The sequence below is a fragment of the Chelmon rostratus genome, chromosome 7 (genome assembly GCF_017976325.1).
Source record: "Chelmon rostratus isolate fCheRos1 chromosome 7, fCheRos1.pri, whole genome shotgun sequence".
Taxonomy (NCBI): domain Eukaryota; kingdom Metazoa; phylum Chordata; class Actinopteri; order Chaetodontiformes; family Chaetodontidae; genus Chelmon; species Chelmon rostratus.
In genome coordinates, this window is record NC_055664.1 from 25469268 (window position 1) to 25485385 (window position 16118).

The 16118-nt window shown below is 39.8% G+C and overlaps 1 protein-coding gene across 1 annotated transcript in view; it reads left to right on the forward strand.

Moving 5' to 3' along the window:
* Positions 1-16118, forward strand: part of LOC121609577 (calcium-binding protein 8-like) — a 51541-nt gene that overhangs the window by 10807 nt on the left and 24616 nt on the right. The window contains exons 3-4 of the mRNA XM_041941244.1: positions 7326-7469; positions 12547-12659. Of these exons, the coding sequence (XP_041797178.1) occupies positions 7326-7469; positions 12547-12659 (257 nt within the window). The remainder of the gene's footprint in view (positions 1-7325; positions 7470-12546; positions 12660-16118) is intronic.

Here is a 16118-nt window from a genome sequence, read left to right on the forward strand (position 1 = left end):
TTGTGTCATGAGAATGTGGGTAATATGCTAATGAACAATGTTTAACTTCCCTCCGTGTTGCATGAAAAATATTCATTTTACACAATTATTTAGTGACTGCACTATGGCACAGATTGTCCTTTCCTTCCAACATATTTTTTTTATTGGATTGGCATTATATGTTGCATTATAATTTAATTATTTTAACTCCCTTACAACATGTAGCCTAACTTTGAATCAATATTGGGCATGTTTACCAAACACAGTGTGATTTTAGCATAAATCTGTAAGTGTATGGAACAAAAACAGCCTTGCCAGCAGATACAGGGGATTGTGGTCAGTAGTGCAACAGCAATGACAGGTTTGACACTCATGCAGGCAATTTGGACATACAAGGTTTTCATCATAGACCAACATCATCTTTAGGCATCATTAACCACTCTTGTATGTGTCCCACCGACTCCTTTTTCCCAGTGCAGCTTACGCAGCCTCCTCATTGTGCACATTCAACACTTCTGCCTCACAATATTTAAATAAGCAATTTACTGTATTTGTCCTGGGCCATTAAAAAACTCATAGCTGCGGGCCAAGCTGTCACACAGCTCGGGGTATGGAATCAGTCAGCTGGAGTGTTTTTTTTCTGTTTCTTCTCTCAGAAGAAGCTACAGCTTACTGTGTGGGTGATGCCTTAAGATTTGACAACAACATAAGTCAGCCATTCAGAGGCAGTTGGCTGTTTATCTTTATTTATCTTAGCATTGATTTGCAGCAGGTAGCTATTCTCCAGCTTTGTAATGTCAGTGTTACTTGCGAAATTGTTGGCCTCATTTGGATTTTTGTGAAATTATACTCAAGTTAGCAGCACTGACAAATCCTTTGCATCACCACCAGTTTAGCCGCTGAGGTAACAGTTCTTTGCAACACTAAAAAAAAGGATGACTATTTCCTGACCTGTGTTTTTTGCCCCATGTTGTGCCTGTAGAGTTGCTGCAGGAAGGAGACTTTAATGTGTTGTGTGACCTTTAAACCAGTACAAGGTCTTTAAATGTCACTTGATAGCTTGTAGGGTTGGTATTTCATTCTTTCAAACAGGCTTCACAAGATGTTCCATAGATCATAGAAATTTCAGTCAATATGTGTGAACATGGACACACTTCCTGCCAAGCCTCACTCCGATCTGTGATCCAGTCAAAGACGAGAACTGCTACTGTCACTCGACTGAAGACTGACTTTGAAGATTTAGTCTGAGCATTTACATCCAAGTGTCAGAGTTAATCTCGTGGTTCTCTCTTAACACTCAGCAACAACATCCCCGATTCCTTCTGAACGTAACGAACCAAATTTATAATGACTGCTCTCGCTCACATCTTCATCATCTCTGCTGTCATTTATTCATCTAAATGTGTAGCACAGTTGATGCCATGCATTACAGCCCTCTTGTAGGTTTGTTCCAGAGATGCGCTGCCCTTGCTTCATGACATGAGTGCATCCTTTGTGCCCTCTAAGAGCAATTTATACGTCATATCTTGCAGCTGAACTGTTAATTTAAGAGCAGACAATTGTCTTACTCATGGGCAAATTTATGCAAATTGGGTTACAGTACGGTGCAGGCAAGAGAACAGTGCAGGAGAACAGGGTGCTCTTGACTGGATGCAAGGACAAAGTGCAGGTCTCAAGAATCACCTTTATACTGCTGTCTTGTCTGTTATGACATTCTTGCAGAGAAATCATATGCCAGACTATATCCTGAAATAAAAAACTGAGCTGCTTGTGCAAAGACTCAATGTAATGTCAGATTTCCTGTGCAACAATTTAAGGGATGTCAGGTTTTACTAAACTGAACATAATCTCTACTTTTAAGTCTCTGCCTATAAATAATTTAAAATAAAGACATTAAAATGTGATTTACATAATAAGCATGACAATGATGGACATGAAGAAGTTAGCCAATAACGTCTCATTCTTGTCCTCATGAGTTAGTGCTTCACATCATGCCAAGAACTGCAGAAGTCCAGTGACCTTTGATGACATTTGTGCATTTAGGGAACTTTTTTTCTTTTAGTTTTATGCAAATCAAATGTTAAATACATTTTCTATGACCTCAGGCCAGCCTGGGTGAAAATAGCCAGAATTTGAATTAATTCAGCCTTGGGAACAGCAGCACATGAATAGATTTTAGGGAGCTTTGTGACTGGGAACAAACATCACTCCACTTTTTTTGTGTGTTGTACAGCTTTCATCAGTGTATTTTCCAGAGGGTGTACTGTTTACACTCACTACCGTATACTGGGATTGTTGGAATGTTTATATACTGGAATAGCGTGAGCTCCAGTTTGACTCTAACTGCAGAGTGCTGCAGTCAGCATAATATTCAACAGAGTCTAGTAGTATTAAGACACTCCTCCACATGTTGAACTCAATCTGTATCCACAGTGGCAGTCCAGGGTGAATTTCAGTCAGACTTCCCAATAAAGAGGTTGTGGAGACAGGCTTTACACCAAAAACTAAAATAGGCTATTTTATTAAGGGTTTAAGGAAAGGGCAGGGGAAGAAATCCTCCTCAGCTCTCAGGCTCTTCTTTCACTAAGCATGCTGAGCTGAACCAGACAGCAGTAAGCCTGCAGGGAGGTTTGTGTCTGCTCAGCCCACCAGTGCCGAACCTTCCTTGAAGGAGAGAGGGAGAAAGAACAGGGAGGCTGATGGCCACCGGCATTAGTCAGCTTGTTTCCAGCTCCATGGGCATATAACCAGCAGTTCCCACTTGGCAGGTTTTGTGTTTGGGCTGAGAGGCTTGGCTACCTATAGGACTGGTACGGGGAGTGAAGCTATTTGGAACGGCATAGGATCCAGGTACACAGCACACAGGCAGAACCACACCAACGTACAGTACAACAACTTGTCTTAGCGGGAATTTGAGAGCTGTCCAGGGTGCTGACTGTCTCTTCCCTCTCCTCAATCCTACTGGGATGCCTAAACACCTGAAATCATTGATTACACTGGCTGCTGACTGCCAGGAGCCAAACATGGTACAAATTTGTTTTCAGATCTGACAGTATTATCCTGAGATCCAAATCCAAAAATCATTCAGTGTGTGCATACATGCCAAAATCAAAACAGACAAAAAAAGCAATTATTAGATATACAGTGTATTGAATAAGTCTGGTCCTTTTTTTGGCTTTATCCTGTATGTGGTTCTTACTAGTGAGCTAAAACGATTAATTGATCAGTTGATGGACAGGTTATTGATGGGCAACTGTTTTGACAGTAAAAAATAATTTCCAGTTCAGCCTCTCACATTTGAGGATTTGCTTGAAATTTTAAAAGCAAAACGATTCATCTGTTCATCGCAAGATAATCAGTTTAATCAATGTTGAAAATAATTATTCCCTATATGTTGGTGTGAACCACTGCCTTATTAGATGTATGCAGCAAAAATACACATCTCTGGCTGGTTTCAAAGCCTGGACATTGCACTGGTATGGTGTTATTGAAGACATTTTTCAGTCGAAAAAAACATCTGAGGCGTCAAATGTGGTATGGTGAGTTTCTGCTCTGTGTGTCACTGTCTAACCATCTGCCTTTCTTTGCATGCTAAAAAAGAAGAGGGCTTGCAGTCATATTGGCTCAAAAGATTTGACGCATCGTGATGGAAGGTACATTTAATATAATGGAACAATATAAAATACCTATGTCTCAATAGGGATGAGTGTTACTCTTGTGTTTCCAGGTTGTCTACACATTCATAGAAAAATACACTTTGGGACACCTAAGATTGCTGGATGGTAATGATGTGATCATGTCTTTTTTTCCCTTGTATTTATGTTCCAGTAATGTTACTAAAGTGATAGTTCTGGTGACAAAAGGTGCACAACTTTAAAGCAAAAATGAATACAGATTACAAGTAATGCAAGTAAGCAGGCAGCAGTTATTCAAGCATGCACAGTTATGGACACACTCACAATAAGCACAGACCCTCATAAACCTTTTAACACTGCAAGACATAATTTACATACAAAATTAACACGCTCTACCCCTTTAGGATTCTGCTCCATTTAAGTGGAGTTAGCTACGACGCCTGTTGTTACTTCCGTCCTTTCGGTCGAAATATTGGTGTGCCAGATGTCAGATTTTGAGTTGGAAAGCAGCTCAGCGTTCCCCGTGCCGTGCCGTGAGCTTTGATGGATAGGAGCATTTGTGCATGAAATGGACTGAGTCATTTGAACGTATAAACCTAGTCTCCATGCTGTTCTGTTCCAACACGCTCCAGACACAGGAAAGTGTTCAACAAAGGCCTGAGTCATCATTAGATGTATTCATGAGACGCTCATCTGAACACAGGGAAAAGAATGTGAATGCTTTGAATGCGTATTTGTCAGCATTTGCATGTGCACACCCTGGAAGATATTATCTCTAAAACAATACTTTGCATTGTTACAAATGATGATGATGCCTTATTTGCTCAGGACCAGCTGTCTGTGGATGCACAACATGCTGTGTTGATGCAGGTCGGAGACTGTGACCTCTTATTATCTACTGTACGTACTCAACACAGTTAAAACACTGTTCTCAGTTTTATGAGGCAATTCATAATTTACGCTCCATTTATGGTTTGTTGTTTCAAATGATTTGCCAGCAGACTGCATCAGAATGACAGCAGTGCAGCTGATAATAAGATGATTGATGAGCTCATTTCTTAATGTGTAATAATGGGTTTTGGTTCAGTTGGTAATTTCTTGGTTCAGGGAGTCAGAAAATGCTGTTTGTTCCCTGAAAAAATATTGGAAAGCTCAACAATACATTTCCCACTCTGCTAAAATGGATCTTTTCCCCCTCTGTACTTAAATTCTCTGATATTGTTCTTACTGATGCTACAATAATATAATGCCATAAATTCATGGCTTTTCCTGGTCTTTAAGTGTTGGATTTTGAATCTTGGCTGTGATATAACTGAAAGCTTGTCAGTTTTTGTTGCCATTGGAGCAGACACTTGCAGAGATATGCAGGGCATGTCCTCCATATGTCCCTTGAGAGACTAAAGCTCTGCCTGTCTCGTTTCTGGGAAGGATGGAGTTAAACCGTCTATTTCACTTTCCAGTCTCAAATTATTCATTGCTCAACAGTGTGCTCATGCATGTCATGCAGTCATAGTGTTCTTCAGAGAAGTGACATTCCACCTCTATTTAAAAACACCAGATGCCTGTCAGTCACTCTCTCTTTTCTTGCCATACACCCTCTGCTGTCTGTAGGCACTCTTATGAAATATGCATTTATTAAAGCACATTGAAGCCTGCTGACTCCTTCAACTGATGACTTGATCACACGTTAGGAAGCCAGTGAACCAGCTGCTGACTCAACTGTGTACAAGTGAGGCATTTTTGAGAGTGAGTCAGTTTAGTAAAATGCAGCTTCAGCAGCTACACACACATGCACCGCTGTTAAAACAACGAACCCAAGGAAATGTAGCTCACCGGGAACCTCCATAGGGAACCTTTGAGTTGATATCCTGATCATTGCTCCTCAGACAAGCTTTTCAAGTGTTGACATCATGATTTGAGATTTTCTACTTCTGTGATGTGGCTAGTTTTCTGTTCCTGAATGGCTTGTGCGTGGGTCTTTAATACAGCGAACCTATGTTTACTGTGTCTGCATTTTTCAATTCCGACCTGATTGCAGTACTTGAATTTGGATATCTGTCGATAGTGAGACGTTGCAGCACAGCTTCCACCTCTCAGAATATTGGCTTTACACACATGACAAGTCACTGTCTTGCTTTTCTGTGCCCTCTAAAGTAAGGACATGTTGGGTTGGCCAATTGTTACTAGCTCACTAAGTTGCAGATGTTGCGTTAAGGCGCTTTCATGGTCCAATGCAGCCTCTGCATGAATGTGTAACTATGGGAGAACAAATATTGGGACTACTGGATATCTTTGCAGAAATGTTTGATTACTAATTAAGTAACTACATTGTGCTATAACATTTTGGCTAAGGTCTTAACATTACATCATTATATATTTCTAATTTATTAAAACGTCGTGGAGCAGTGAAAATATCAGAGGTCTTTTAATAAGTTCATTCCTGCACCCTAGTTTTCATGCAGTTGCAGTATTTCTCATGAGTATTGGTCAATAGAAAAGTGAAAATACGAAAAACCACAGAGGTGCCTTTTTGCTCCACACTGCAGCCAAAGACCAAGTAATTTCATCAAGTGAAGTTATAACTGCAGTGTAGATCAGACCCTTAGGGGTCACAATATAAATCTGAGGGCTCACAAGATGATTAACAGGATGGGAAGGCTGACAAAATATGTCTCTGTTCCAGAAGGGTGTTTCTGACTTTTTTCCAATCCTCGCTTTGATACATCTCTCTGAGGTAAATTTATGACTCTGGGCTCCATAAATAAAACCTGACCTGACTTCTTCTTTTCAAGGGATGTAGAAGACATTATGATCTCTGGCCTCTTATGATAGTGAAAGTACAACAGTTGAGTGGAACCTGTCACCATATCTTGTAGATAAAACAGTAGTAATAAACCTCCACCAGACAGATAAATTTAGCTTTACCGTAATCTTCCTCTGTGAGAACTCATCCATGTATGCAGAAATGATGCAACACCAATAAGAACTGAGATTTCTGAACTTGTCAACTGTACAGACCAGGAGTGGTTATGCAGAGAGCAACACCAGTAGGAGCGATATTCTACCTTACCTTACACCTTTCATTCACAGTTCCATCATCCTGAAGGTCATAGGCTTCACCCAGGCAAAGTGCTCCTAAGCAAACCCTACCCATCTAACTTGCTAACTATTTGAATGTCACTTTGGCTGATGAAGCACCAGTAATTGAAAGCTTAAAAATATACTGTAAAATATGAAGGAAGAAACACAGTAGAAGAAGAATAAAGGACACACTGAAAGGTTACGAAAGCGAGGAGAGATGACAGAGGCTGTGACAGCAGGTGGAGAAAATCGTCGATGGGTGGAATTGATCCTGTTAACTTGAGGCAGTGGTGCGAGACCAATTGCATAATGCACAATCCAAAGCTGGGTCAGACAGGAAGAGAGAGAGAGGGAGGTAGAGAGAGGTGTGCAAATGATGACGAACGAGGGGGAAGGGTGGAATGCCAGCTGATTTCATTAAATGCAAGATGAATTCAGAGTTGTGAGAACCGTGTGACTGCCAAAGAAAGCAATACCAAAAAATACAGAGGACAATGTGAGGAAGTAATAACAAGGATGTCTGCTGGACACAGTGCTGTAAATGAACATGAATACGTGTTTATGTTTGAGGAAGCAGGAGGGTTGGCTTTGTTTATGGATGCTAAGTCGATTTCCTGTTTATCTTGGCAGAGATCCGGGAGGCGTTTAAGGTGCTGGATCGTGACGGAAACGGGTTCATTTCCAAACAGGAGCTGGGTATGGCCATGCGCTCTCTGGGTTACATGCCCAGTGAGGTGGAACTGGCCATCATCATGCAGAGACTAGACATGGATGGTGAGTCACATGTACACGCACAAGCACAGGTGTAAAAATGTCCTGTGTGATGCAGATCCCCTTATGTGTTACATCATGCTTGGACATAAAAATAAAAACAAAAAAACAGTGTAAATACCATAAGGTGCATGGTTTCATCAACAGGCAACTTTGAAAAGATTCACAGTAAATAACAGTTTTTCTGTGCACTCTTTCCTGTACAGATGCACAGATTACATATTCCTGCATACAATAATTCATGCATGCCTGAGTGTGCTCTAATGTCAATCTCAGTCAGTCACCATTTCTTACTTGTACCACAGTGACACTGATGCTGGGAGATAATAACCGAATATAGAATAACTGAAGAGAGATGTAAGATTAATGAAATGTATAGCATCCACATGACACAGGGTTGGTTATTGTAGATTAAACTGGGTTTTCATAATGGTTGTTCAACGCGACCTAAACTAAACTGTATCATTGCATTCGCTGCATCAGCTGAATCTGTATTGAATGCATCACAACTGGCAGAACAAGAGTCAGAGTGCTGATGGTTCCTGCTCTCAAAACAATAAGATCTGAATCATTTCATCCTTACCTGGCGCTGCAGGTGACGATGGTCCTGTCCTTGGAGAGGAAAAACTATCCCTCGTTTCGCAGACAGCATTTGTGCAAACCCTGGTTTCAGACAAAGCTGTCTGCATTAACTGTGATTGACATTCTATGAAGGATAGACTCTTAAAATTGTATAAGGCGGGGATGGGAAGCTGCAATATGCAAATGTCAGATCACTGGGAAAATTCTTCATGCTGTTATCACAGCCTTTGATAAGTGCTTTTCAGTTTCACAGTGAATAGGAAAATACTATAAATGTTCAAGGCTGAATATAAAAGTTTAAGAAGTTAGACTGTCTTTATTCCTCTTCTGACTCATCTGCTTCAGAATCTCAGGAGACTGTAGCTGCTTTTGTGCCTCAGGGCGGGTCTTGTTGCATCGTCTGCTGCGACCTGAAGAAGCAGGCGAGGCTGCTTTCGGAGCTGATGAAGGTCACAGCAGCTTTTGTCTCAGGAAGTCTGTGAAGTGTAATGTTGTTTATTTATTTATTGACTTGGATCTCATTGTTCTTTCTGCCTCTGCACAGAATCAACATTTTTTCTGTTGTTGTTTGGAAAACCTCTTTCCCGTCAAATGGCCTCAGGTCAACTTATTTGTATGATTTATGTCATTAGCGAAATACTGAGGGTTTTCTTCTTTTAGGCGTTGTTGAATCTGAGGACAGAACAGAAGAAGACAGCTCACTCAGACATGATCCAACAGGGTAAACAACTGAAAGAAAGGCGTGTATGTATAGAGCGGCTTTCAGGTGCAAAGGATCTGCTTGATGACAGGAAAGGGAAAGCGTGACAGATCTAACATGGTGTGTGTCAGTAAACTGTGTTTTCTTTCTCACACACAGGCTTTGTTATTCCAGGGCTAAAGCTTATCGTAGACACTGTCCTTAAAAAACAGAATCCATAAAGCTGGTATGTGTACAATATTCTGTACTTTTTTTTGAAAACCAGTGATACACACTGAAAACACTCCACATGTAGTTCTGAGAATAAGCTGAAAGCAATATAGAGTGCACAAACCAAAAAAATGATGCCTGATGAAAAGCTTGAAATATGCAATAAATAAATAAAAATTCTATAAATGCTTTACTGACAGTTTATTACGCAATAAGACACCAGAATGTAATACAGTACCCTAAAGTAACCTTTATTATCCTTTTCTGTATTTTTGCACATTTGTTATAGATTAAATAATCAATTTAGTCAAGCAGTACATTGGAAGATTAATGTAATTAATCCTTAGGTGTAACCCTAGTTCGTTAGTTCATTCATTCACTCTTTTATTCATTCATTATCTCCTCACTTGGCCCACATGGCAACACGTGGGGCTGTAACAAGCTCCAGCACACAGAGAACAATGTGAGAACAGGTTGTCACAATATACTGATAAACTGACAAATATGAAGTGTGAAAAATCTGGCCTGTTTTTTTTTTTTTTTGTTTTTGTGGTAATTTACAGAGCAGTTAGCGAAATGATCGGCTCATATTCATGTGTGTTGACACAATGACAAAGAGCCAGTGATCGAAGGGACACAGCATGGAGGAGAGGCATTAGCAGATGAATGAGAATGCTTGATAGTGATTGTATCTTGGCCAAGTGGGCAGCTGTGAGTATTGGATCCTCGGTCACAGCCATTAATTCTGAGCCCAGCGGCCGAGTCCAGCTGATATCTAGAAGGTACCGATAGGTTATCTGCTCTGCTAATCTCTGCTGTCAAGCCGATCCGTGTGATCCATTGAGCTCGATGCTCTGTATGCCCTTCATGGAGAGGTATGACTACTCCTCTTTGTTCCAGATCGCAGCATTGCACCAGCCTTTGTCTTTCAATATAGATCACGCTTTACTTTTTTTCTTCTATTGTCAATGACCTTGATGCAATGTGTCTCTCTAACTTTGACTCCTAGTATCTAAATCTAAATACCAACAGCAACCAATATTTAGTTTTTATCCCATATTTTTGTTAATCTGATTTGATTTGTAAATTTCTCTTTGGAGATTAATAAAGTATCTATCTATCTATCTATCTATCTATCTATCTATCTATCTATCTATCTATCTATCTATCTATCTATCTATCTATCTATCTATCTATCTATCTATCTATCTATCTATCTATCTATCTATCTATCTATCTATCTATCTATCTAGATTGTCTTTAATGAAGGGGAGCAGGATTTTACGTCTTCCTTCAATAATTCATTGTTCTGTTTCAAGCTAAAACAGGATGTTTGGTTGTGGCAAAGCACAGGAAGAGACTGTTGTACGTGACAGACACAGAAAGTGACTCACTGACTTTGTGCATTATGTGCATATGACTGAGTCGGCATGGAAAAGCAAACAGGGATTTTAAGGTGAAACTGAAACATTCCACAGCATTACCTAATTTTGAGGGGTGTTTCTGTTTTTTAGGTGGATTTTTTTTTTTGCACTGTGTGTCTGGTATATGAAGTAATGATGAAAATAAATCTGGGGGTAAAGGAGTTTAAGTTTTGGCATATTAAGTGTACATACTCTATATCAACTGATGCTGCTGTTTTTTATGGTATGGAATGCTGTTAAACCAATCGGCACAGCAGCTCAGTAATGTCTTATTATTGAACCTGTATAATAAAACTTTCCTGGTTGCAGTGAAATAAAGGCAGTATTTTACTTCAGTTGTCAATGTTTTCCCACCTTGGATATATTAACACACGTCAGCTCACAGAGCCTCTGTCAGCATGCTTCACATTGCACGAAACCAATTATGACACTCTGTCATATGAACAACTATGAAACTAGTAATAGTTAAACTCACAGAAAGACAGTCCTGAGATATTATTGTATTGTCAAGTCTCTATGACTAATCTGCACATCGAGCAGACACAGATCAATGTGAATTTCAATATTACTTCATTTTTTAGTGCTAGTTTTGTCTCCAGTCTCTTTAGAAATATATCTGGCCCTTGAGCTGCTATCTCACACTTTCTTCACCAACTAGTCTCTAACTTTCTCTGTCTGCTGTTAGGTTCTGGGCAGGTACAGTTGTTTTGTTCAAAAGCTGTTTGCTGTTTTAGCAGAATTGGAAAAAAATGTCACTTGTGGAGCTTTAAACAACTCGTCTTTTGTAGCCTGGTCCTAGTATACACATAACTGCTATACATCATCCCGTTTTACCTTGAACCCGTTCACCTAGTCCACCTTTATCTCCACTGTCATAAATCCATCCTGACATCCCCAGATCTCAGCACTGCTTCATCTGGCCTGTAGCCCTGCATTTGCCCTGCTGAATATGCGCGAGTAAAATGCAGTCAATAGCATTTAACGTTACCGTGCCAGCATGCCCCAGAGCGGCTTCCACAGTCAGAGCAGGAGCAGAGGTACTGTTGGTGCAGTGGTAACTTTCCACTGACATCTGCACATACAGGAGAAGCAGGTGGGAAGATGAGAGAAGTAAAATAAGAGTTTACAACAAGGACATGAAAAACAGTCCACACAGAAAACTGGGTTTTGAAAGAATGAAAGTAAAGAAGTCAGGTTGTCCATACCATCCCATCCCTGGAGTATTGCATTCATGGAGGGAATTTCTTCAAATTTGTCACATATAACCACTTGAACTCGAGGATGAACTGATTAGATTTTGGCGGTCAAAGGTCACTGTGACCTCAAGTGTTCTTGTGCTAATTATGACACAATTTCACAGAATTGTCTCATGGGATAAAATGCAGTGCAGTGATGACATTTTATATCAATGTGCACAGCAGGAACTCCTTGTTGTTAGTGATACAGTAGCTGTAATCTTTGATCTGCTCCATATCCAGCGTTATAAAGCAAGTCAGATCTCATGTTTCTGACTGTCTGTTGTCTCAGAGCTGTGTGATTTGAAACATGCTCGCCTTAGATTAGAACAACAAAGACACAAACATCATCCATATTTCCCTTTAAGCCCAAACAGGGTGTAATAACTTTTCTTCAAACACAAACCTTTTGCAACCCAAAGGCTTCAATTATGCCTGTGCTGCACACCTATTTAATCCAGGAAAATTTCATTGCCATGTCCTCATTTTCCCTCAGCAGCCAGCTTCACTTTCATGCAGTTAAACTCATTAAGATGTGGAGTGTTATCTACTGGGTGCTCTACTCAGGGGCTCTTCAGCCTTAGTTGTTCAAGAACATCATTTGTCATTCACTGTGCCTCACCTCTGACTCCAAACTAATGTACTGATACCAGCAAGATTGTGTTCATGGTTTCTGAATCATTTCCACTGTACTGAATGGTAAAGTTAAGACTGAACAACAAGAAAACTGGCCTAACACTCACAGATCCAGACCCAAAAACAAGAAAAGCTGGTGTTCCGTTGCAGCCTGGATCGTGTGCTGCAGTTCACAGAAGAGCCATTCATCAGATTATCAGATGGATAAAGACTGAGTTGACATGAGTTATATTTGGTTTGACATCACCATTGGGGATGCGTCATTTTCAATCAGTCTTTCTTTATCATGCCAGGTGATGGACAGGTCGATTTCAACGAGTTCATGACAATCCTCGGACCGAAACTCCTGTCGTCTGAAACGAGAGAAGGCTTCCTGGGCAGCACAATAGATACCATCTTCTGGCAGGTAAAACTTTGTTCTCTTGAACACATCTGTTCTGTTAACTTTGCCAAGGTACGAACTGAGCCAGATGAATGGACGCTGTATCTCTTGGTTGAAAGATAAATCACTGCAAAGCAGAGCAAAAAGCATAATCATTACATTATTTATATTATATTCTTCATTACATTCTTCAGACTAAGAGTTGTTTGCTGGAAACCAATGCCCAAAATACTGGAGAGCCTTTGTCAAATGAAACTGTTGTTGTGTCCTGTTGTGTGGTTCAAGAAGCAGTTCCAGGTGTGCCGTAAACTGTGGTCAGGGGCTGACTTCAAACAAACTCAGGTGTAACTCTACTGTATCCTGCACAAGATGTGAAAACTGTAAGGGTCACACACACACACCAGAAAATGAATGTCATTTAGATGCTCATATTCAGTATTGCATAATTATGAACGGTGCAAATCATGCTGACCTGGAAAAATCCGTTTGAATCTGAGAAAGAATGTCGACTTAAAGACTGGTGTAAAGATGGGTTTCCTGTTCCTGAAAATGATGTACTCTGGAACTCGGGAATCACAAATGGTTAACTCATTTAAACAGATATCCTTCGCACTCTTATTTAAAAGATTTTATGTTGCTGGAAAAGAATATTTGTGCTCAGAAGAAGAAGCTGTCATGGGTACAGACTCAAGTATCCGGAGTCTTCTCTACCTGTCTGTAGTAATGCAGTCCATAAATCACATTAAAGGAAGGACTTCTTTGGTTAATTCAGTTTCCATTACTCGCACTGTTTTTGTGCTCTTTTGAAGGGCAGTGCAAAATAAATGCTTAATATACATCATCTCCATCCTCTGAGTGGTGTTGTGACTGATGGTGGTAATATGTGACCCTGACAGATGTGCCGTCAGACACTCTGAAGGGTTTGGAGAGTCTGAAGAGACTCAGAGTGACAAAGGAATCGGTGGTGTAAGAAACAAAGATGAGAGAAAATGTCAGTGCAGGAGTGAACAAGACTGACTTTGAGTGAGTGAGACAGAGAATGATGAATGTGCAGACAATCGAAAGAGCGAGAGAGCATGAATGGGAATGATGACAAATTGAGCAGGTGTGTGGGAAAGAACGGGACATTTGGCATTGATAGTAACACTTGGCAACCCTGTCTCTTGATGTAATCATGGGCCTGACCCGGGCTTTTTCTCTGGGGCAGGGCCTTGTGGTTTACACTGCGAGGACACAAGTCTTTGGAGGTATGAGTGCAGGCTGGGCGAATGTGCTGCCAGCCCCATTTGTCCGCTGCAGTAACCTTGGCTTGTGTAAGAGAGCGGTTGGCTCTGACAACTGGTGGTTGTGGGTTGAGGTGTGTTACTTCTACTCTTACAATCCCACATTTAGACATTTCATGCCTAGAAGCAGGAATCAGCAGCAAACACCTCATCTGATGTGTGGAACATATTGAAAGTTAAAAAAATTAACCAAATGTTGATCTATTAATATTTCGCCACCACTGATGATCAGTTGCTTAAGGTTTTACAGTTTTGTGCTTACTTTAGTTTGTTAATGGGCTGTGGTGCGCGACTCAGCCTCTTTCTATGCATTCATTGCATTCTGTCAGCCTGCTTGAATATCTGTCGAGAAGTAAACGTGTTTCTAATCCTCAGAATTGCTCAACCAAGAAGAAAATGTGGTGTCACCTTTGTGCGACAATAGAAGAATGGAAATGATCTTAGCAATGCAAATATACATGAGGGAAAATAACACTATCCGCTCAAAAACCCACCCAACAGTTCAGGAAACACTGAATAAACCATCTACCAGGACAACTGTTGATGTTGGCTCACTATGTCCCACTCATCAAAATTCAGAAACTACAGTCGACTCCCAATTAACAAATCTTGCATGCTCTTAAAACTGACTTTTCCTTTCTGTTGGCTAATAGGACATAAGAGAATATGCATAATATGTAAATGATATGTAACAGAATACACAATGTTTGTTGCTCCAAACTTATAAAAGCCTTACAATTTTAATATTATTGTTATTATTATTATCTATTGCTTTTTGGTTTTATTCTTTAAACCTGCACTGTTCATTGTTAATAACATGTAATGTCATGTGTAATATGATCAGGTCTGTAGAGATGAACCCAAAGAAAATCATCACTCAGTTCCACATGTTAAGAGATTTTTTTTTAACCGCTTTTAGCTCATTGCTTTTACCAAAAAAATCTGATTAAGAAAGTATAACAACACAAACATGAGCGAACAGAGTGGACACATACAGTAATCATCTGTTGGACAGATGAAAAATTACTATTAATATTACTCTGCATCTGCTTGGTGTGCAAACAGTCAGTTATTTGTTAGCCATAACAACCAGATGATAATATGTTAGGTGGGTTTATCAGCTGGCTTTGAGTTCCTCTGTTCCCTAGTGGCCCAAAAGTGATTAATGCAGCTTAAAGTTGTGGTAACAGTGGGAAGAAACTGACACATGAACATGGTTCTTTGGACTGACCACTGCCTTAAAAACACAAAGTAAACAAAATATTTCACAATGATTAAACGAGTGAACTGAATATTTACATGAAGCTGGACTTACTGCCGTTGTCATCAAGTTGCTCATCATTTGTATTATCATTTAATGAATGTTAAATTCTTTTCAGCTACATTACAAACCTTTTAAGTAATTTTCATGACATTGGCTTCAAGTGCAGATATATAGCTCTGTTGTATATTATTGACCTTGCAGGAAAACAGATGCTGTTTATGATGTGCGTAACTAGCTTATATGTAAAGAAAATAGTTGGTGACTAGGGAGGAACTTTTAGTAACTAAGTAAAGTAGTTTCTGATTTTGTTTAAGTATTTTTTCCAGAACTCTGCAATAATACTGAAATGGTTTTCATATTTTTTATAATGGAAGAGTCAATATCTGCTTAACATCGTCTTTAAATCTTTCTTGATCTTAACTGCAGTACATTCATTGAGCACATCTAATTTTAATAATCTACCTTTGAAAAATAAGAATCCAATAAACTCGTCTTGAGGAATGACTCAATCGGCCACAGTGCATTGTAGACTTATTTGAAGATTCAAAGCAAGTAATTTCTGTTTTTGTTCCATTTCAGAGCTGTAGTCGCCTTTGTATTCATCACAGAAAGCCAAGCAGCCACTAAGGAGTAAGAACAAAATGCTTGAAGCTGTTTAAATAATCCACAAACCTATGTAGCTTTATGACTGATCAGCCCTCTTCATAGCAAAATCTGAGTCAGTCTGAATACCCAACGTTTTCCATAAAACATGAATCATGACAAGCACACAACAACGATGCAACGCTGAAAGCATTTAGCTGGAGGGGTTTCATGTAACCCTTATTAAAATCCACAGTTATCAAAGCGTTTGACAGTGTTTCACAGATTACATTTTCCTCCATCTGGCATTTTGTAGGATTTTACGATTAAGTATTTATTTTTCCCCAGCCGAGG